Raw genomic sequence first — 22,114 nt, 5'->3', positions numbered from 1 at the left:
TTTTGCATTCTTTCCCCTAACCTTCCTCATTTGTTTATTTAGGTTTTTTTGTCTCAAGTTGGGAGTAATTGTTTTTTTTTTTGTTTTCGAAACACTAAAATCCAGACAATATTCCAATTTATGTCTCTGAAGAACACCAAAATGTAAAATGTGCAGTTAAAAGAAGGATAACGGAGTGATATTGCTTATCGGTGTGTCATTTACTGAAGTTCAGAAAATCAGGGGCCATATCTTCAAGCTTGCTAAGTCAGCTGCATAAAGAGGACTTAAAGATACAGCTTGAACCTCTCTAGCCCAGCACTTTCTGTACCTGACCGGTGCTGAACCAGAGAATTTGCTGGACCATGGGAGGCCAATATTGTCTAGCAGCATTACCAACACTTCCACTGCTTACCGGGCTCTTAGAAGACATTTAGGGGTAATTTAGAGCTGCATAACAGCACAGAACTCTGAGAGCCAGGACTGGTGGCTATAAACAAACTTTATGGGATAAGGGAAACTCGGCCACTTTATGGGATAAGGGAAACTATGATAAGTGGACAGGCAGCTAACTAAAATCATGCTGGACCATGGATGTTGTTGGGCCAGAAAGTGCCAGACTAGAGAGGTTCAAAGTGGACATCACTGAGGAACCCTTTTAGTGGCTGTGGTCAATGGAGCAAGACTATACCCTGGTAGCTTTAGTTTGAGGGCCACTGTACCATAGTAGTGGAACTTTTTATTGCTTAGGACAAAGCTAACTGGCTCCAGTAACCCTAGATTTTTTTTTTACAATGAATTGTATCTGACAGCCCTTAAGCACATGAATAGACATTTTTTTAAATAGGCCCACTTCTATGGGGGAGGGTTTCAGGATGCAACACTATTGCATGTCTTCAGCAAACTAGCGAGGGATAAATCTCTAGACCGTAGTCTGTCACATGGGCTAGGGATTGAAACTGAGACTAGTTTAAATTCCAGGACGTGCAGTTCTTATGCTCATGCCCAGGAGCAAAATTTCACAGCCGGACGGACGACATCTAAATGTTGCCCAGCAAAGTTCCCTCTATTTTTTTTCCATCTACGTGTGGAATAAATTTTGTGTGCACCAAGGCATATGCATATGTGCACCACCAACATAAACACAGTGGCGGCCTATCAATACAGGTGAACTGGGCGGTCGCCTAGGGCGCCAAGATAAACGGCCATTGAGGGCTTTGGAGGCGGGGGCGCCGATCGCACGCTTCGCCTAGTGTGCCAGTTGCCGGCAGCTCGTCGAGGGCTGCTCCTGCGATAAACACATGCTGCCGGCTGTGGGCACCCTGCTAATCCGTTGAGTGGCACCCGACTCTCTCTTGGGCGGTCACCCACGTGCTCCGTTTACAGAGAACTCTGGTGCCCAGCATTGCCTTCCAGCTCTGACAAACTTGCAGCATTGATAATCTTCTCTTCCCCAATCTCCGCCTGCTTCCGTGTTGCTTGATACATGATGGCTGCTTTCCATCAGATACCGCTGATGCTATTGTACGAAATGTGAAAGTTCAGATGCCCACTGTCCAATGCACAGCACAGAGTCACCTTGGGCTTGTTATCGTGCTAGAATTATAACGGTGGTTGGGTGAAGCATGGCAGTAATAGGAATAACCTCACTTGTAAAGCAGAAGTGTCAGCTAATATTAGAAAACCACCCCTCTGACATCCCCCCATCCTTCGATTAACCTAGTGAGACTCTTGACAGGTATTTGGACTCTTGATCATGTGTCCCAGTAAAACTGGAAAAGCGAGTGCTGTGCTGACTTGATAAACAGTTTCTGTTTCCATCTGCAAGGTACACAGGCCCACTAGTGAAAAGTAGAGAAAAAAATGGATTTACTGCAGGGGAAGGGGGCAGAAAAGGAAGGTGGATATTTTCAACTTCATTGCACAGTTAGCAGTGCTCGGGCATGTGGAAAGAGAAGTGCAGTGCCTCAGGAGTCAAACCCCTTCTGAGGCCAGGCCTACACTAAAAGGGAAGGTTGAATCAAGGCATACAACTCCAGCTACCTTAATTATGTAGCTGGACTTGACATACCTTGATGTAAAGTTTCCCCACCAACGTACAGTGGGAGGCCTCAGACAGCCCCTCCTTGGAGTTATAATGCGTCTTTGTGGCCTCCCACTTCTGCAGGGGCCAAAGTAGGCCCCAGAATAATTTAGACAGACCAGTAGACCGGTGGAATCACAGCAGCCTGTCCCCTCTGGGAGGTGGTGCTGCCTAGAACATCCGCCTCAGTGCTACTTGCAGCAGCCTGCCCTCAGCCCCACACCCTGTGCTCACTATGCTGAATATTGAGAGGCAAACAGGAGTTGTTTTCTTCAGCCTTTCATAAGGATTCCCTCTAAGCTTCTTGGCCACGATAAGCCTCATGCAGGAGCTCAGGGGCCACGGCAGCTCCCTCCTAGAGCTGGAGGAGCTCTTCTCTCCCCCTGACCATGGCAGCTTGCCTCTGGAGCTGGGGGTGCGTCTCCTGTGGCCGTGGCAGCAGGGCCAGATTAAGAAAGTGGCTTTAGGGGCTTCAGCCTTTAAAGCCCCTGTGTTCTGGGCCCCCCCTTCCTAGCAGAGAGGGGAGAATGGATCCATGTGCTACTTACCCGCCCCTCGCCCCCCCCCCCCAGCTGGAGCCACGTGACTGTGCTGCCTTCACCTGGAGGCTCCGCTCCTTCCACTCCCACTGGCCGATAATTGCTGCCCATTAAAGCTGCAGGGGTGGTGTCCGCAGGTGAGCGTGGGCCACTAGGAGCCACCTCTTCCCCATGCCACCCACACATGGGAAATGCCCCAGATAAGCACCTCCCTCCCCAATCTCCAGCTTGAGTTCCCCACTGGCCCCATGCTCCCCTCAGCGCTTTTGCTTTTGAAGAGTAGGAACAGCTGTTGCTACACTTCAAAGGCGGAAGCGCCCTTATCGACTAATCGACTAGTCAATGCAAATTGCATCGACTATTCGATTAGCCAAATAATCAAAATTTTACATCCCTAATACTACCAAGTTTTTGATCTGAGGAAGTGGGTCTGGCCCACGAAAGCTCATCATCTAATAAACCATCTTGTTAGTCTTTAAAGTGCTACATAGTCCTGTATTTTGTTTCAACTACTAAGTTAAACACACTAAAAATACACCAATCATATGCCATTAGCGTTACTTAATGCTATTGTAGGTTTCTGCAGGGGTTGAGTTATAGGGGAATTAACACCTTTAGGCCAAATGTATCCTGGGCACAAGGTCACTGAAATGATACCAGGGATACATCTGTCCAATATAACTACTTGACTTTTTTTTTTTTAATGACATTTTATTTCTTAGGAAACTTCTAAACATAAATGCCCTTTTTTTAACTCTGGATACATGCAGCCTCGTGACCATTCTTAATCTTTGGTACTGTTGACATTGTGCAAAATTGTGCGCTGATATTATTTGTGCAGCTTATCTCTCGGTTCTCTTTCTCCCCACAGTACACGGTTTGGAATTTTCTCCCGAAGAATCTTTTTGAGCAGTTCAGAAGAATTGCCAACTTTTATTTCCTGATCATTTTCCTCGTGCAGGTAAGGGCACTTTTCAGTAGAAATGATGCAGAAGTGACTGTTGTTTAAATAGATTGGTCAGAGTTTGAAACACAGCTTCATAAAGGATTGAGACTCAAAAGTGGCTCTTTATTGGTACTTGTAAAAACTTTTTATTAGCACAAGTTGGGCCTCCCTGGTCCGGCACCCTTGGGATCTGACCAGTCTCAGATAAGGGATTTCGCTGGACCAGGGGAGGTCATATCTGGCCCCCTGCTACCGGCCCCCCAGCCCTGGACCAGCCTCCTGGCCACCTTCCTCTCCTGCCAGTCCCACTGCCCTTCTGTCCCCTTCTCCCGCCTTTCCCTGTTAAGCCAGGCAGTCCAGCTTCCTGCACAGCAAGTTCCTGGGAGCCCTGCTGCAGCGCTCCCAGGACGTGCTGGGCTCCTGGACGTGGTGGGAAGTTCCACTGGGTTGTACGTAGCAGCCCAGCTGCAAGGAGCCGAGCCGCCAGCCTTCCACTCAGTGGTCCTGTGATGTCTGTCGTCTGGCTGGACCAGGGAGTCCTGGTTAACGGAAGTTCAGCCTGTAGCTATGTAATGTCTTGTGCAGATGCATGCATAATACCATTTCCGGGGCCATCTCAGACCATACTGTGCTGACTGTTGTTACAGTGTAAGATCCCTGTGTCTACATTGGAGTCGGAAGGTGTGATTACCTGCCCAAGGAGTCGTATTTGTGGTAGCTCTGATCAAGCTAGTATGGCACCATGAGAGATGTAGCTGCCATGGTGGAAGGGGCTAGCTGCTCAAATCCATACTCAGGACAGCTAGCCCCTCCCATCAATTGTACCCTGGTAGTTAAACTTCGGTTTTAGCACCCTACTTCAGTCAGTGCTACCGTGGGTGTCTTAGCTTGAGCTGCAAATTACACCTTCAGCTACTCTGTAGATAGACATACCTTGTGTGAGTAAAACGTATATTAATGTCTGAAGGGTTGAAACTTTTTTTTTTAACATTTTTGGTACTCTGTTACTTCTCCCTTCTAACATATTTCTCCATATAATTAGCAGCCTGGTAATATTATAGTATGAGTAGATTTCAAGAAAGCTAGAAGACGTGAGCAATCTATAATTTGGGATTTTTGAATATTCAGATGAGTTAATGAGTGTGTGCATATATATTCAGGAGTGTGTGATTTTTTTTAAAGAGATTTTATGTTTTAAATTACATACATATACTTTTCCCACTCTGGTTTCTGTGTAAAGTGGACATTGACCTTGGGATTAGGAAAAACATTGGTAAATGCGAGTGTTCATTTTCTGTTACATAAGCTGAAAAATCAGGGCAGTTCTCCAAATGTTTGCCAAAGAAAGAATTTTTTCTTTTAAATTGGAAATGTATTTTTTCTTTTTATAGCTGAATATTGGAATTCAAAAAAATTAACTGGCTGGTTAAAACCAAACATGCAAAATTTCAGCCCAGCCATTAAGTAAATGAAGTCTTAAATATGTTACACACAGTATTCTCGAATAAGGGCATCTATTGAGGGATTAAGTTGGTTAGCGCTTTCACTTTTCTTAATGTTCTCTCTAGAAGCACGGAAATGTAGGATTTGAAGGGACCTCAGTAGGTCTTCTAGTCCAGTCCCCCGTACAATGAGTTGGATTCCCCTTTTCAGAGGAATGACCCAGACCTCTCCTGTGCTCACTTCCTCTCTCAGAATTATATTGTCTTGCACTGTCCCATATGCAGTGTTTATATAGCCACTCCCCAGCTTACGAACACACCGACTTACGACCATCCGTACTTATGACCAACCTCCCATTAATCCCATTATAATATTTTCGAGTTGAGAACCATCTACGTCAAGTTTTTCGAACACTGCGGGCAGCACGTTTAAGGGTATTTCCAACTTACGACCAAATCGAGTTACAACCAGGTATTTGGAATGTAACCCATTCTTAAGTTGGGGACTGCCTGTATGGGCAAATATAAAACCAGAATGCTCTCAGTCAGGGCCGTACCGAGCCATTCCGGCGCCCTGGGCAGACAGGTTAATTGCACCTCGGGTTGTGGGAGGGGGCATGCGCAGCCCTGGCCCAGCAGTGGGGGAGGGCGTATGCACAGCCCCGCGCCAGCGTGTGGGAGAGAGCGCATGCGCGGCTCTGCCCCCGCCCGGCGCGTGGAGGAGGGCGTGCGGAGCTGGCGGCGGTAGGACGCACATGCCCGGGTCGGCCCAGCCCAGCTACCGCCGCTGGCGTGCAGCCCGGGGTGGGTTGAGCCTGGCCGTGCAGGGCCCCGTGGCCGCGGGGGAAAGGGCGCTGCTGGCCGGCGCTGTGGGGGTTAATGAGGCCCCCGATCCAGGAGCCGGGCACTTGGCGCCTGATGGCAGCTTGAAAGAGCCCACAGCGCTCCTTACAGCTGCCATCAGGTGCCCCCCCCATAAGTTGGCGCTCTGGGCAGCTGTCCAGCTCGCCCATGCCTTAATCTGGCCCTGCTCTCAGGTACATATCTTGGCAGCTGGCTCTGGGGAACAGCAGAAGGCACGGCATATACTTTTGTGTTCAAACCTTTGTCTCAACGTGGCCTCCGTTTTACTAAAAACAAGTCTCATTCTGTCTGGTGCCAGACAGACCTTGACAGTTAACTCTCTGCAATAGGGGTGGGGGTGCCCTATTACATACGCATGGTCCTTTAGGATATGTCTGTGCAGTAAAAGCTGTTCTCAGGCTCACCTACCAGAGCTACTTGAATCCAGCTAGTGCCGGTAACAGTAGCGGTGAAGACAGAACAGCATTGGCTTGAGCACATGTGGTCACAGACCCTGGGCACACGTTCGGCTCACTAGCTATGCTATCTCACATGTGCTATCTTTGCTATGATTTTTACCTGTGCTGGCTGGATTCAAGCTAGTCACGTGAGCTAGCGTGTGCACAGCAGGATGTAAAATCCTGTTTAATCAGTTAACTGGTTAAACGTTAGGTTTGACTGGTTTAACCCATTTAAGTGGGATCCTGGGTGGGGGACCTCTCCAGCACAGAGGAGCACCAGCCCAAGGGGCTACCGGCTCTGCTGGCCCCGCAGGAAAGCTGCTGCCTCCTGACCCCACAAGGAGCTGCTGCCTCCTAGCACCATGTGGGGCTGCTGCTCCCAGCCCTGCTGGGCTCCCAGCCTACATGGGGCTGCCAGCTCCCACTGTAGCCCATGACACAGTGGGCCTGGTGGGGCTGGAGCATCCTTCCACCCGCAGCAGGCTGTAGACAGGAGGCTGCTCCTAGGTGCTGGGTAACTGTTACCTGGTAAGCATCACCCTTACCAGGTAACTAGTTACATGTTCACATCCCTAGTGCACAGCTTTTGCCAGGCAGACCTATAAGATCTGAGATGTAGAACTCACCATGTGTGCGTGCCGATGCCTAGTCCGAGCTCACGTGTTCACTGCTTGCACGTTGTTGAGTGTGGCCATCTCTGAAAGTGCCCAAGTCTCCACGATAGCTCTGTTTGAATTAATGTGGCCTACCAGCCGTTCTTGGGGCTTCACCACTGCTTCTGGCTCCCCATCCTCGCCAATGAAAGGAGCTGTGAGTTGGACAGTGGTGCAAGAAATCTGGTTACATTTTTTCCTGCTCCCTCACTGAGGGCATTTTGACTTGCCACTTTGCCACTGCATTCCTGAACCTCCTCCTCCTTCCTTCCTCTCTTGCTAAAAAAGCCAGCCAGTGGATCCTCTGTGCACTTTCTCTCAATGTGACCATTCTGGTTTGGGTTTGGATTATGATACTAGAAGATTTGCCCAGCATTCCTCAGATCCTTAACTCAAATACGTTTTGTTTTTCTTCATTTAAATCATAGATCTGGGGTGTGGCTGGAGATGAGAGGTTCAGTATGTAGGCTGCTCGGGGCAGAGAGGTCTACCCCAGTCCTCTCTCACTGTAGCAGCTTAGGGCCAGGTGAGAAGCATCTGTCCATGGCTGATGCAGCAGGCACAGCTTGGGGAGAGGTGCATGTCCCACTGTGTGGGGACAGACAGACACACAGACAAAAAGACAAACTCCCTGAAATGTATAGTAAATAACTGTCTCTTTCTTCACCCCTACCCCCTGCTGGCCCCATGGGGTGATAGCTGTCCTGGCCCCCTATCTCTGGCCCTTTTCTGCTCCCTTTTGGCCATTCCACAGTATAACTGTCCCTCCTACCAGACCCCTCCCTTTCCATTTTATGAGAAACAGTCAAATTCCAGGCACATTCCATTGTCCTGGCACAATCCAGCCCTGACCTTGCTTTAAGTTAAGATAAGAGGAAGCTGCCTAGCAAAATTGGTGGCCCTAGCTTTTACCGTTTAGGAGGAGGTCTTGAATAATAGACTCATAGGTGAACAAACGGATGGACGCACAAACAGATATTTAGTAGACCAGAGAATGGTCCATGACATGGTTGTTAAAAATGGTATCCAATGATGGCCATGCTGTTCAGTCTGTAGGGCCAGATTGACCATATTTGGTGCAGATTATATGGTGTGTGGGCAGTCAGGGGCTTGCAAACTAATTCTGGTTTGAACCCATAATGCCCCTTATTTATATTGCACACCACAGAGGTGTGTGAATGAGAAGCCTTCATACGGTGTTCTCTAAGCCCTGTTTGATACAGAAACTCATTTAGCTGCCTCAGTTGCTTTGGATCAAAACTTCATAGTCCATTAGGAGACTTTCCATTGTCTTTCAGTGGGATTTGTATACCTTAAAAGGTCCTCGTGTAAATGTCCCTCATACACTCCATGTGCCCAGTTCTCCCGAACATGCTCATATTTGAGGCTTGTGATACTTAATATAGAGTGTGTTGGATGACCCAACCTTTAGTGCTAGCATTTGATATTCAACTCACTCAAAAAAATTGCGCCTGTTTATTTTTTTCCCTCTGTAGGTCATAGTAGATACACCAACCAGCCCAATAACCAGTGGACTTCCACTTTTCTTTGTGATCACGGTTACAGCTATCAAACAGGTAACATTTTCAGTTCATGGAAGTGAGAAACACATTGCTGCAGTAGTGTGCACGTGTGTGTTTGCTTTGCATTTTGATGTGTGTCCATGGTGGAATAAATGAGAAATTTGGCATCTAATGACATATATACTTGATGCTACATATATTTGTAATAATAGAGGTCCAAGGTTAGAGGGACACGATCATTATGAAATCTGTTTAACTTAAAATTAGAAATAAAAAAGGAATTTTGGATACTATGCCAAACCTAAGTTCAATTTTGTGTGTGTATGTGTATTTTTAATGCTGTGAGTTCTTGTTGTTGATGACTATCTCTACATACACTGCACTGTTATAATTTATTTCTTTTCTTTCAAAAATGCACTTTGGGCCTGATTTGGAGGTTGAAGAATCCTGGTGTAAATTCAGTTTGTACAGGTTGGACCTCCCTCGTCTGGGACCCTCAGGGCCTGACTGGTCCCAGATGAGGGATTTTGCTGGACCAGGGGAGGTCATTTCTGGCCCCCCTGCTGTTGGCTACACCTCCTATGGCTCCTGGTCCACTTTGTAGCCCCCCCCCCCCCCCCCAGCCCAGTTGAGAAGGGTGCTGGGCTTCCCGCCTCCCCTCCCGGCATCAGACTGCCTCCCCACCTGCATCGGGCCATGCTCAAGCTCTCCCCCATTGTGTTGGCCTACCACCCCCACCTCCCACAGAACGCTGGGACTCTCTGATCCTGAAACATCCGTGGTCCTGCTGGACAATGATGTTGACAGACCAGAGTCCTAGTTTATGGAGGTGCAACCTGTTTGACCTGACATCAGTGAAAAAACAGGAGTAGTTTCTATCCAACCAATATCTGGTCCTGAAAACTTAGGGACTTCTCTGACTGAATAATATTTTAAAAAATTAACCCTTTTAGAATTGCATTCAGTTGAGCGGCGGGAAGGCGTACTAGAGTAAAATCCATCTCTTTCAAATCTGGCTTTTGCACTTTGGATGAGACTGAAGAGCGAGAAACCCTTGTCTTGTGTTGGACTGGAAAAGTAGGAATTACAGGGCACTAAGCATATTATTTGCGTTATCAGCGTACTCTTACCAATCTTGAGAGTAATAGACAGATGCTCTTGCATGCAGTGCCTATAGATTGCTTTTGTGTATGTTATTTTAGTCTGTTCCAAATCTGTCAAATGCACATCTGAAGGTTTTGGTTTTTTTTAATTAAATGGATTCAGATGGAGCTATTCCAGCTGAGGTTCTGGCATGCATGAAGGCACTGCGATGACAATGTTTAACTTACTCCCCTTTTTAAATCTGTCTCTTGCAACTGTATTAATTTATTTACTTCACTACCTGGTGTTGATTGCATTCCCTGTATGTTGGTGTTTCTAGGGCTATGAGGACTGGCTGAGACACAGAGCTGACAACGAAGTCAATAAAAGCAACGTCTTCATTGTTGAAAATGCGAAGCAAGTGAAAAAAGACAGCGAAAAAATCAAGGTAAGCATTGAGAGAAAGAGATGCACTTGTGAGCCGTTGGGAGAACTCCTAGACTCCGTCACTGTGGCTGAACACTTTGAATATGCTAAGGGCCTAATTCTGCAGTTGTTACTTTCTTCCTTCCCATCCTCTTCCCTAAACTTCAGTTTGTTTTCAGACGAGAAGCCTCAGGAGTCATTCCAGTTAATCACCAGGTGCTTGCTTTGCTTTTGTCTGGTCACTTCTTTGAAAGGCTGCCATGTATGCACGTGGCTGGAGGACTGATGAGCAACAAAACTTGGATCGTTTGTCAGTTGGGGCTGGAACAGGCAACCCTCTCTTTATCTCTAGCTTCCCAAATGTCTGTTAACAAAAAGGCTAATTTCGTGGTAGTCCCCTCGATGGCCACTTTCTTTATATATTTTTATGTGAAATTGTAAGGCGTTGAATCCCACTCGGCATTCCTGCTTGAGCTGGCCTGACTTCTCAGGCCCAGTCCTGTGCTTGGATATGGGTGTGTGGTCCTGTCTGAAACGAGAGAGTTCTGTTTGTCGGATGGTGGAACCGACCCAGAATGCCTGGAAGAGAATGTCCCACAATGCTTAGCAAGGAACCATAACGAACAAGTTTAAACCATCACAGCTCTATAAATTAATCTGCGGTGTAAGTGCATCCTTAGTGCTCCAATTTTGGGAATGAATACAGAGTGTTGTAAGAACAAATACTAGTGGCTTGTGGTGACAGTCCTTGGGCTGCCCAGGACCGACTCACTTTGTAATCCTCTGCCTCCAATAATTGACAGAGAAAAGCCAAGATCAGCAGTATGACTTCATTACTAAGTATTTTTTTCCAATACTGAAGTAATTTCATAGCTTTGTGAAACCCCTTCCAAGGGCCCTCACACTTCAAATTCCATTGTCCTGCAGTCAGTGCACTGAAATCCTATTCCAGTGGGTGAAATCTTTGTTAAATACAGAACCATTGTTAGAAAAAGTAAATGTGCAAGTACTGTATTGCTGTTGTTATACAGTATTCTTAATCATCTGGGACAGTTGCACAATTGCTGGGTTTTTTTGGGGGGGGAGGTGCTCTTCAAATGCCCATGATCAGGGAAGGATTTTTCCTTTCTTTTTACACTTGGAAAAAACAAGATAAACCAATTAAACCTTTAATCATCTCCTTGAGGGCTTGATTAAATGGATCATTAAAACACTACAGTTGCATTCTTTCCAGGTTGGAGACATTGTAGAAGTGAAAGCAGATGAAACTTTCCCCTGTGATCTGATATTCTTGTCATCGAGTAATGGCGATGGGACCTGTTACGTCACAACGGCAAGTCTGGATGGCGAGTCGAATTTCAAGGTAATGAGAATGAATACGTGTCAGGCAGTAGTCTATGCAGTGCAGAGTCAAAGCATTGCAGTAGCTCCTCTGTTTTGTTTTAGTAGCAGGTGAAGTCAGCCTGTGTGTCTTTCAGTTCAGTTGGAGAATGTTTTTGGATCACACATTCTGTGTGTTGGTTGTGTTTGGTTTCCTCTCCCAACAGTCACCACTGAAGTGCTCTCTGCATTTTGTGTTTTTAAATAACTGTTCCTAGGGGCATTGTTCCAAACTGTGTTGGTCTTCACAGATATACCTGAATGCTGTATCATTTGTCCTGCAAAAACATCTTCGGTACCCATGTAGAAAGATCTAATGAATAAGTAAATAGATCACTGCAGTTTCAGCTGGTTTATTATAGCAGTCACCTGTAGTGACCTTTGCAATTGAGATTTTATCAGGGCTTTCAGTCTCCAACTCCCTGCTTTCATTTTCTCTGAACTTGTACTTCTTTTTTTGGGGGGGAGTGAAATTCTTCATTATTGATATCAGCCCATAGACAAATTGTTCTAGGCTGTTTTGCAGAAAAGACCTTCTAGTCATTTAAACTATACTCTGTTCCCATTGGCAGAAAATTTTAACATGCATCGTTTTCATACTCATGACTCAAAAGGGCTGAAGTTTGAGATTTGAAATTGTACCAGTTGGGTGGGCCTCACTGAGGATGAATCTCTTCTCTCATTTATTCCTGCTACCTTTCACCCATCCCACTGCTCCCCATCGAAAACCCCCATAAGGATAAAAAAGCTTCATTTCATTCATGCACCAACACAATTGTGCTAACGCTGGGAGCGGTAGTACAAAGTGTGGAACAATGTCAGCAATGTAGAATTCCTTCCAACTTCTTCTGAAATCAGTGACTGTATGTATCTTCATTCGTTAAAAGGGCATCGGATCAGGTCCGGGGCTAATATCTATATTGATAAGCATTAGGTACTGTAGAAATGTTTGCATAGAAGCTGATTCTGTGTAAAAATAGTTTAGCTTGTATAGAGTTCACCATCTCTGTGAAATGGAGTCTTTTTCCTGGGTATCTTATGAACTCCCCAAGCCCAGTAGTGCTGTATATGACATACCTTTCATTGTGTAGCTGGAGATGACATACCTTTCGTTGCTTTTCTGCACCGTCCATGAGAGGCGCAAACGTTCCCATTGGTTTCCCTTATTCGCTGATGGGGGCAACCTCTGAGTTCAATTTAGTGGGAAGATCAACTGCGTCAACATTGATTTTTGCATAGTGTAAACATGCTCTTACTGAGTAGATTAGGAAAGAGGAGTGGTGCTTTTAAACTCCACAGCCCTAAAATATAGGTCCTGTATTAAAGCACATTTGAATGTATGCCCTAAAATATACAAGGGTGCACATCATGACTGAATTAATTTCAGAACCTCAATGTATTTCTTGCTTTTGAGCATCCAACATGTGGCACTAAGGTTCTGTATAGGCCTCTTATGCTGTTTCTGCTTGGCCTTTGGGGTCCCCACAACTCATTAGGAGTTGTCTCCTGGATGCTGATATAACAAAGAAGATGACTTGGGCTATGTCTATACTGCGCTCTCTTGCGCAAGAGAATATGTAAATGAGGCAAAGTGGTGAATATCGCTGTACCTCATTTGAATACGGAATGAGCCGCCATTTTTGCACAAGGGGCTTTTGTGCATGGCTCCTTTTTGCACAAAAAGCCTTTTCTTGCGCAAGAGCCGTTCTGCCTGAAAAAAAAGCAGCAGAACAGCTCTTGCTCAAGAGGGGGGTTTTGTACAAAAATGACAGCTCATTAAGTATTCAAATGAGGCACAGCGATAGTCACTGCTTTGCCTCATTTGCATATTCTCTTGCGCAAGAGATCACAGTCTCGACGTAGCCTCGGAGAGTGGGGAAAATGGCAGAAAAGTGAGAATAATTGAGGCTTAACTGTCCGAGAGCAGGGATGTGGAGCTGGAATTTTTGATGCAAGGCACAGACATTCTGCTACAACACCATTCAACACGGGTATGCTGTTCGTTCTCTTGTACAATTTGTGTACTATAACTGTTTCTCCCATCAGTTGCTGGACGAGGAAATCCAAGGCTAAGGAAGTGAGGAAGCTTTTTGGAGGCTTTGTTTCTCAAGACAGATTAAGGCAATCTATCTTGCTGACTGAGGTTTAGAACTCTTAAGTAGTTTCTATAATTAGAACTTCAAAACAGAGAATTGGAGTCTTCCCCAGTTTTCCAATTAGTTATGTGCCAAAGGAACTTGCACAGCAGTTGATGCTAAGAATAGCTCTTGGGTCTGTCAATACTCTTCCTGCTCCCCTAGAAGCAGACCTATCTTCTACTTACCTTCATAGGCAGCACAAGGCAGCTCCTGAGGGGAGCTAAACACCTGTTGAGCATTTCCAGCTATCTCTTGAAGTAAACAGGTGTGGCAAGAATGCAGCCTGCCTTAGGGCAGCCCTGATGGAGGAGCCTGTCTCACAATTTAGTGGCAGGTTCAAGAGATCTCCCTTATCAAGTGACCCACCATCTTACCAGACCAGTGCAAAATATTTCCTAAGCATATTAAATTCCATCCCGTTCTGCCTTTCATTAGAAGATCCTTGTCTCTCCCCAAACAACAGATGGGTTACCTGACTGGTTGCTTAATACAAGTTTCATTCTACATCGGTGTTTTAAGTAATGAGCTATAACAGTGGTCCCCAACCTTTTGGGGCTGCCGGGCGCCCGGGGGAGGGGCTGCACACGCACCTAGGGGCGGGGCCAGTGCCGGCGCCACCCATGCGCCACACTCCTGGAGCTGGCACCACTCCTGTGCAGCGTGCCCAGGAGCCGACAGCGCCAATGCACTGCGCTCCCGGGTCCGGCACAGCCCATGTACCACGCACCCAGGAGCGGGACTACCCATGTGCTGCTTGCCTGGCGCTGGCGCCGCCCCTGGGCTGTGCGCCCAGGGGCAGGGCCGGCCCCGATCAGTCGGCGGGCGCACAGAAATGGCCTGGCGGGTGCCATGGCGCCCACAGGCACTGCGTTACGGACCACAGAGCTATAACTACTCAGTAGGTGAAGATCTTCTCTGGTCTTGTGCTTCAGTGGAGTTGTGACACTCTGTAATAGCTCTTGCTGGTTCTCCACCTAGACTCACTATGCAGTGCGGGATACTGCTGGTCTCCAGACAGATGACGACATAGACTCCCTTATTGCTGCAATTGAATGTGAACAGCCTCAACCAGACCTCTACAAGTAAGTACGGGAACAGCCCCGACTCCTGGTACTCAATGGATCCTTGTTCTTTGTCCATCTTTTGGGGTGCGTCTGCACAGCAGAGCTTAACTTGAAATAAGCTACACAAATTGAGCTACCTCAGTTGTGTAACTTATTTTGAAATTGGGAGTGTCCACACAGCACTTATTTTGAAATAGAGCACTCTTCCTCCGACTTCGCTTACTCCTCGTACAATGAGGGTTACAGGAGTCGGAGTAAGAAGTCCTCCAGCTTGACAGGATTTCGACATTGTTTCGAAATAACTGCCTGCTGTGTAGACACAGATTAAGTTATTTCAAAATAACGCTAGATATTTCGAAGTAATGTTGCTGTGTAGACATATCCTTGGTGTCATCTGTGCAGGCAAGCTACTAAGCTGTTGGCATCCATCTAACAAAGTAATTTAAGGGAGACATTGAATTCTGTTGCCAGATGAATAGACTTGAGTTGGAGTTCAAAAGGGTGATTGTCTTCATGTTGTCCACAAGGAATGAAAGACTCATCAAGGCTCTTGCTGATATTCCTGGAGGATTTACTGAGCTGTCTGGCAAAGCTCCCTGGAAGCTGTTTTTTTGTTGTTGTTTTTTTAATGGCAAAGCCTCTGCCCTGGGAAATGCTAGTTCACCAGAGTAAGACCAACCCTTTTGTCTTTACAAACTTTGATGTAGGCCTGCTTAGAAATATAGATTTGTTACTGCTCCCTCCCTCTCCCCCCACGTTGCAGCCTCTGCTGGGGAGGGGGCGTAGTGCTTCACCCCCTCTGCATGTAAATGTGTAACCGCTGACAATTGCAGCAGTTACACATTTATATAAACATGTTTTAACATCCCTGATATCCCACTAACTGGCTCATTTCTTTCCACCTGCCTCTTGTGACATTTCTTATGTTTGGAAAGGCTCCTTGTAATTAAATATGCAGTTACCACTCTTTAACAAATGTTCTCTCATGTGTTTTGATCATAGATTTGTTGGAAGAATTAACATCTACAGAAGTAACCAGGAACCTGTAGCCCGGTTAGTCTCTTGGTCATTTTACTCATTGTTACTAATTGCAGATGGCATTTGTTTTCTTTATTATTTGTTTGTTGTGAGTTCCTAACATCCTGCTTATCGAAGGGGAGTTGTGGAGGCTTGAAATTTGAGTTTCCTTGTCCTTTCTTTTTTCTTTCATTTTGCAGTTTGGTTGTATGTGGTCCAGTGACTTGAGAACATGTCAGTCATTCAGAATGAGGGCAGCAAGCCATCTTAGAAATCCCAGCTCTTCCGCTGTGATAGCCTCCCACAAATGCCCCAGGATGTTGTGTGTGTTGCCTTTGGTGATGTTGGCAGCATGTTAGCAAATGTGCAACCCTCTGCATTCTCTATCGCCTATGATCCTTGTGAGCTGGCAGAGAAAGGAAACTGACAGCAGTTTCACTCCCACTGACTTGCTAAAACAGAGCCAGAAAAAGCAAGGAGTGATGTGCAGGGCATATGCTCACTGCATCTGCTCTCCAGCAAACCTAAGCTTTGCTTTGCTGAAGAGCTGGGGTTTTAATAAGATGCAGCCTGTGTTTTGGGTGACGAGGAATCGTACAATCATAGGGTTGGAAGGTACTTCAGGAGCACATCAAAGCAGGACCAGTCCCAACTAAATCATCCCAGACAGGGCTGTGTTAAGCTGGGACTTAAAAACCTCCAGGGATGGAGATTCCACCACCTCCCTAGGCAACCCATTCCAGTACTTCACCACCCTCCTAGTGAAATAGTTTGTCCTAATATCCAGCATAGACCTCCCCCACTGTAACATGAGACCATTATGCCTAGTTCTATCATCTGCCACTACTGAGAACAGCCTCTCTCCATCCTCATTGGAACCCCCCTTCAGGTAGTTGAAGGCTGCTGTCAAATTCCGCTCAATCTTCTCTCTTCTTTTTCTGTCTACAACAGTGGGATATAATAGTGGATAGCTGAGAATATAAATTTTGTGAGGGGGATGTTTTCGATTGCAGGTTGGTCAAATATAGGCCCTTCCTGTGCACAAAATGCTAAGGAACATATGTACATGGCTTTGCAAAACTGTTTTCACTGTTGCTGTTAGTTTAGTGAGCACAGCCATAGGCTCAGGGCCTTGCATAACCTGAACACAATGACAATCCTTGCCTGAGTAAGGTGACACTACAGACAGACAGGAAATGATACATTAGAAAGTCCAGAAATGATTGGCGTAGTCTGTTCCATCTGTCTATTGTAAAAGCATGATTCAGGCGAACGTCTTTGTAAAGTGCCAGTTCACTGATAATGCTGCCAAATTAATGGGAGAAATTTTAAAGTACAGAAGAAAATTGAAACTTTAGTCCAAGCAGCAGTGAATGATAGATTTTCAGATGGAAGTGGCAGTAGCATGTCGGTTAACCCAAGAGTTTTGGAAAGTGTTACACGATAATAGATAATAATAGATTACCGCAAGAAAAGTGATGGGTGGGCTTTGAAAACTGAATGGCCATCTCTCAGCTTGTGTTGGTAGGGCTGGCCATGTTCTCTCTGTTGCAGAGATGCCCAAAGATGTACCTCTCCGAAATGAAACTGAGGGTGCGTTTACACAGCAGAGCTTAACTCAAAATAAGCTACGCAGATTGAGCGACGTCAGTTGCGTAGCTTATTTCGAAATTGGGAGCGTCTACACAGCCTTTATTTCGTAAGAGAGCACTCCTCCTCCATCTTCCCTTACTCCTCATGTACAGGAGGCCCCTGACTTGTGACTGCCCAAATTCCGACCCCCCGCACTTAGAACCATTTTTGTAAGTGTGCAAGGAGCCGGAACCCCCCCAATTTATGCCCTCGGCCTGCATGTACAATGGCACATGGTGCCTATCGTAAATGAGGGTTCGAGTTATGATGCCCCCAACTTGCGACCCTTCCTGTGAAGCCAATCGCGTCACAAGTCGGGGGCCTCCTATAATAAGGGTTACAGGAGTCAAAGTAAGAACTCCTCCAGCATGACAGTATTTCAACATTATTTCAAAATATCTGCCTGCTGTGTAAACGTGAACTAAGTTATTTCGAAGTAATGCTAGTTAGTTTGAAATAATGTTGCTGTGCAGACGTGCCCCGAGAGTCTAATGGTGGTTTCAAATACTTGTGACAGTATGGAGCTTTCAAGGGACTTCTGAAACCAGACAAATTGGATTTTGAGGATTTATGCACACTTTAAAAATTCTGCCACCAGATTAGGCTTAGAAGTGGATTTGGCAAGCAGTCACGAAAGGGAGAACTACGAGGAAATAAAAAATGAATAGAATAGACAGAGCAACATGGGAGCAAAAAAATAAGTAACATAATTTACAGCCTCATGTTTTGTTGGTCCTGGGGTTCAGCAATCTTCATAATTAGTCTATACTGTCAGAATAAAGTCTAGGTTTAAGCCTGTTGACAAAATTCCAGTTTAAAGGACTTTGCTTTAAGCCAGGGATGGGAAACCTTTTTTGGGTCAGGGGCCGCTGACCCACAGAAAAATCAGTCAGGGGCCACACACAAGTGAGAAGCAAACAAAACCAGCAAAAAAAACCCTCACAGATGTGACCCCTGACTGAGCAGAAAGACACTCCCCATATTCCCCTCGCACATCAGAGCCTGGAGGCCCAGCTTAGTAGATTTTGTACGCTCCAGCCCTGCAGCAAGAAGACTGGAGCACTAGCCAAGCTGCCCAATGCTGGGGAAGGGGCTATGAGCCTCAGGGGCCGTATCCAGGCAAGCCGGGGGCTGCTTCTGGCCCCCAGGCCCAAGGTTACCCACCTCTGCATTAGGCTTTGTTTAACCCTATGTATAAAATATAAGCCAGTCGGAATGGAATTGTGCGTAAGCAATCTGATACTATCACTTCTTCTGTGTTTAGGTCTTTGGGTCCCGAAAACCTACTGCTGAAGGGTTCTACTTTAAAAAATACCAAGAAGATTTATGGTGAACAGCTTTTTATTAATAATTCTGATGGATCGCTGAATATTTTAGCAGCAAAATCTGAATGTTTATCACTGTATCTAGAGTAAACACCTGTCTGCAGTGCTTCTTTCAGTACACACATCTCGGGTTCATACATAATGAATTAATTTTGAGAGTAAGATTTCATGAGTTACCATGCGTAACTGAAATCTAACTATATTGACCAGGATCTTTGGAAATGACTTGTGCTTTTTGAAAGATTATCTTCAGACTAGAAGTAGGCAATTATTATTATTATAGCAAATAGAATTTTTGCTGAAAATACTTTTTTTGATTCTCAGACTTTCTTTTTCAAATTTCAAAATGAATGAGGATGAAGACGGCCAAATTGAAATGGAGAAATGGTGTTCCCCATCCCCCACCAAAAAAGTTGACCAAAATGTTTGTGTAGATTCAAAAATGATTAAAAATAACTATTTTGAATCAACCTGCAATCTGCAATGTTTGGGTGAATGAGAAATGGTGTGTGGGTTTTTGGTTTTTTGTTTTTAAGTTTGCAATCGACAAAATAAATCTAAAGAATGGTTTTGGTGAGAATCACACTGCATTTTTCAGTGCATCATAGCAAAAAATTCGCTCAGGTCTATTTGTGACCCCTTTAAAGAGACCCCAGGTTAGCACTTTCTGTCTCAAGTTGCAAGTCCCTTTTGAAAATTATTGGCTGTACACCCAGTGCTTTGTCTTCATCCACTATCACCTGTCATTCTGTCAAAAAAGCAGTGAAGTTTGTCTGGCAAAAATGTACCCTTTATAAATTCTCTGCTACTTACTGCTAATGGTTCCATTATCCTTTCGAGAATTGAACGGAAACCATTGGCTGTCACGCCAATGAAGTGAATGAACTTGCACCTGCTTACATCAGTACTGAATTTGGTTAAGATTTTTCAGAGATTCTCTGTCCACCCCACCCCTTCCTAGTATTTGTTTCCTTTTACTTTTGGTCAGAGTTAAACTTACAGGAGGTGCCAAAATCCCATTCCGAGTGGATCTTGTAGTATATCTGCTTTTGTCCTTACTTCACCCCCTCCTCCAGGCCTTTTCAAAATAACTGTCAATATTGCAATAAATTTGCTAATTCCGCTAATGCCTAGCATGTGTACACTTACATGAAGTTATCTTTTCCCAGTTGTGACCCATGACGATGATTGCTCATGTTAACAATCTTTATAAAGAAATACATTATACTCCGGGTAATTATTTGGGGGTTCACACCTCTCGTCAGCATTCAGAAGATTTATTGTGGCACTTGTGTTAGTGTTAATCAATAGCACTGGGGATTCCTTGCTTAAAGAACCAAGCATAACCCGCGGGTAATACTGTCTGTGGATGACGAATCTTAAAGTGCTGTGCAATTGCGAATATCCCTCACTGGCAAGTGAGATGCAGTCTTGCAACTCAGAAATTGAACTATTACAAGCAACACTTTAATGTTCTCTAGGAGTTGCGGTTTATACCGGAATGGAAACAAAAATGGCTTTGAACTACCAAGGAAAATCACAAAAGCGTTCTGCTGTAGAAAAGTAAGTGTACTTCAGAAACAGAAAGGTTTATAAACGCTATTCATTTCCTTATGGGTGCATTTGTGCAGAAATAGCCCCATCATTTGCTGTCTTTTGTTTCAGATACACTCTGTATAGAAAATCTGTATATTGAGTCAAGCATGTCTCTTAAAAGCTACTGCATTAAATATTACTCTCAGCTTTACTGGGCAAGAAGTGTTAAAAATCCTGGATTTGACCCGAAAGATCAGAGCTGTCAAAATCAGTAGGGATGTAAAATCCCGTGTAATTGGTTAACCAGTTAAACTTTACGTTTAACTGGTTAAGCAGTTAAGTGTGGGGGGGGGGGGGGGGAGAGAAGGACTGGAGTGCCTGCCCGAATCCCTCCCGCCAGAGCCAGGCTAGAGCAGCCCCTGCCTGCAGCCCCCAGGCCCACCACGGACAGGAGTGGCCAGGACATCTGGAGCACCTGGAGACAGGGGCTGCTCCGGACTCTTAGAGCAGCCCTTGCCTGTGACGTGCTCAGGCCACCACACACAGGCTGCTGCAGATGCCTGGAGTAGTCCCTTCCATGGCGGGTGCCATGGGGCTAGAGCAGCCGCATGCACATGGCAGGCTGGGAACTGCTGCAGCCCCATGGGTTATTCCGAACTGGTAAGCATCACCCATTAAAGGTGATGCTTACTGGTTAACCTTTTGCATCCCTAAAAACCTGTACCCTAGAGTTTCCCTTTTAAAAATAGGAATAGTCTGACTCTGATTGCTTGCATGATTGAATGTTAAAAATAGCTGTATGGATTTTAAAAAGAAACCTGTTTTGCAGATCCATCAACGCTTTTTTGATAGTGTATTTATGCATCTTACTGAGCAAAGCTACAGTGTGCACCACTCTGAAATACGTCTGGCAGAGTAATCCATTTAATGATGAGCCATGGTATAACCAAAAGACAAACAAAGAAAGAGAGACGTTCAAGGTAAATGGGATTGTGTTACAGGACTCCTCCAACCTTACTTATTTTGATAGGATGTTTTTAGTCTGCCCACCCCTGCCTTCCCTGCATGTAGTTTGAAAAAACATATTAAGGGGAGGACAGTTCTTCACTTAGCTCTCTTTCCTTTCGCTTGTAATTATTTCTTGTCTCACCTGCTAGGTACTACTGTTGTTCTTTATGTGTAGAGCCCTGCGTGGATACAAAAATTTGCATCTGCAGCTGCAAAAATGAGCTGAGGATATTCACATTGACATTTGTGGATGTGGATACCGTGGATATTAAGCTGACATCTGCAAATTTGCAGGATTCTAGATACAAAATTTGTATCCGCCTCTGTATCCACAAATAGCAGTGGATATCGGTGGATATAAAGCGGGTATCTGTGGATTTGCGGGGCTCTCCTTACATGCAAGAATACTTGGGAATAGTTTTGCAAAACAAAGCTGAGGAAGAAGCAGATGCCAGAGCTGCTTACCTTTTGTGTTTTTCTCCCACAGAACGCGTGGGCCAACTATTTATGTTTCTAAAGGCTGCCTCTTATTTACAGACAAAAGACAGATAAATAGAATTTTGGCCATCTGGATTTACTTATGCACCAAGCACTTGTTTCTGTGTTTATCTGAACGCCGGCCAGTTTCAAACTTAGAGAGCATACATTGAGATGTGGGAGCCCTTTCACTAGGGCTGTGTCTACACTGGCAAGTTATTCCGGAAAATCAGCCGCTTTTCCAGAAAAACTTGGCAGCTGTCTACACTGGCCGCTTGAATTTCCGGAAAAGCACTGATGATCTAATGTAAAATCATCAGTGCTTTTCCGGAAAAACTATGCTGCTCCCGTTTGGACAAAAGTCTTTTTCCGGAAAACTGTTCCGGAAAAGGGCCAATGTAGACAGCACAGTAGTGTTTTCCGCAAAAAAGCCCCGATCGCGAAAATGACGATCGGGGCTTTTTTGCGGAAAAGCGCATCTAGTTTGGCCACGGACGCTTTTCCGCAAAAAGTGCTTTTCCGGAAAAGCGTCCTGCCAATCTAGACGCGCTTTTCCAAA

General features: G+C 45.4%; 1 protein-coding gene across 6 annotated transcripts in view; it reads left to right on the top strand.

Annotated features, from left to right (window-relative positions):
* Window positions 1-22,114, top strand: part of ATP11C (ATPase phospholipid transporting 11C (ATP11C blood group)) — a 144,841-nt gene that overhangs the window by 68,287 nt on the left and 54,440 nt on the right. For all 6 annotated transcript variants that reach the window (XM_075941066.1, XM_075941062.1, XM_075941061.1 and 3 more), the window contains 9 exons: window positions 3,473-3,562; window positions 8,443-8,523; window positions 9,893-10,000; window positions 11,213-11,341; window positions 14,475-14,578; window positions 15,563-15,613; window positions 18,474-18,538; window positions 20,016-20,097; window positions 20,900-21,050. In XM_075941066.1, coding sequence (XP_075797181.1) covers window positions 3,473-3,562; window positions 8,443-8,523; window positions 9,893-10,000; window positions 11,213-11,341; window positions 14,475-14,578; window positions 15,563-15,613; window positions 18,474-18,538; window positions 20,016-20,097; window positions 20,900-21,050 — 861 coding nt within the window. The remainder of the gene's footprint in view (window positions 1-3,472; window positions 3,563-8,442; window positions 8,524-9,892; window positions 10,001-11,212; window positions 11,342-14,474; window positions 14,579-15,562; window positions 15,614-18,473; window positions 18,539-20,015; window positions 20,098-20,899; window positions 21,051-22,114) is intronic.

This window comes from Pelodiscus sinensis, chromosome 13 (genome assembly GCF_049634645.1).
Source record: "Pelodiscus sinensis isolate JC-2024 chromosome 13, ASM4963464v1, whole genome shotgun sequence".
Taxonomy (NCBI): Eukaryota; Metazoa; Chordata; order Testudines; family Trionychidae; genus Pelodiscus; species Pelodiscus sinensis.
Note: the sequence above shows the minus strand (reverse complement) of the source record. Positions and strands in the feature narration are given on the sequence as shown.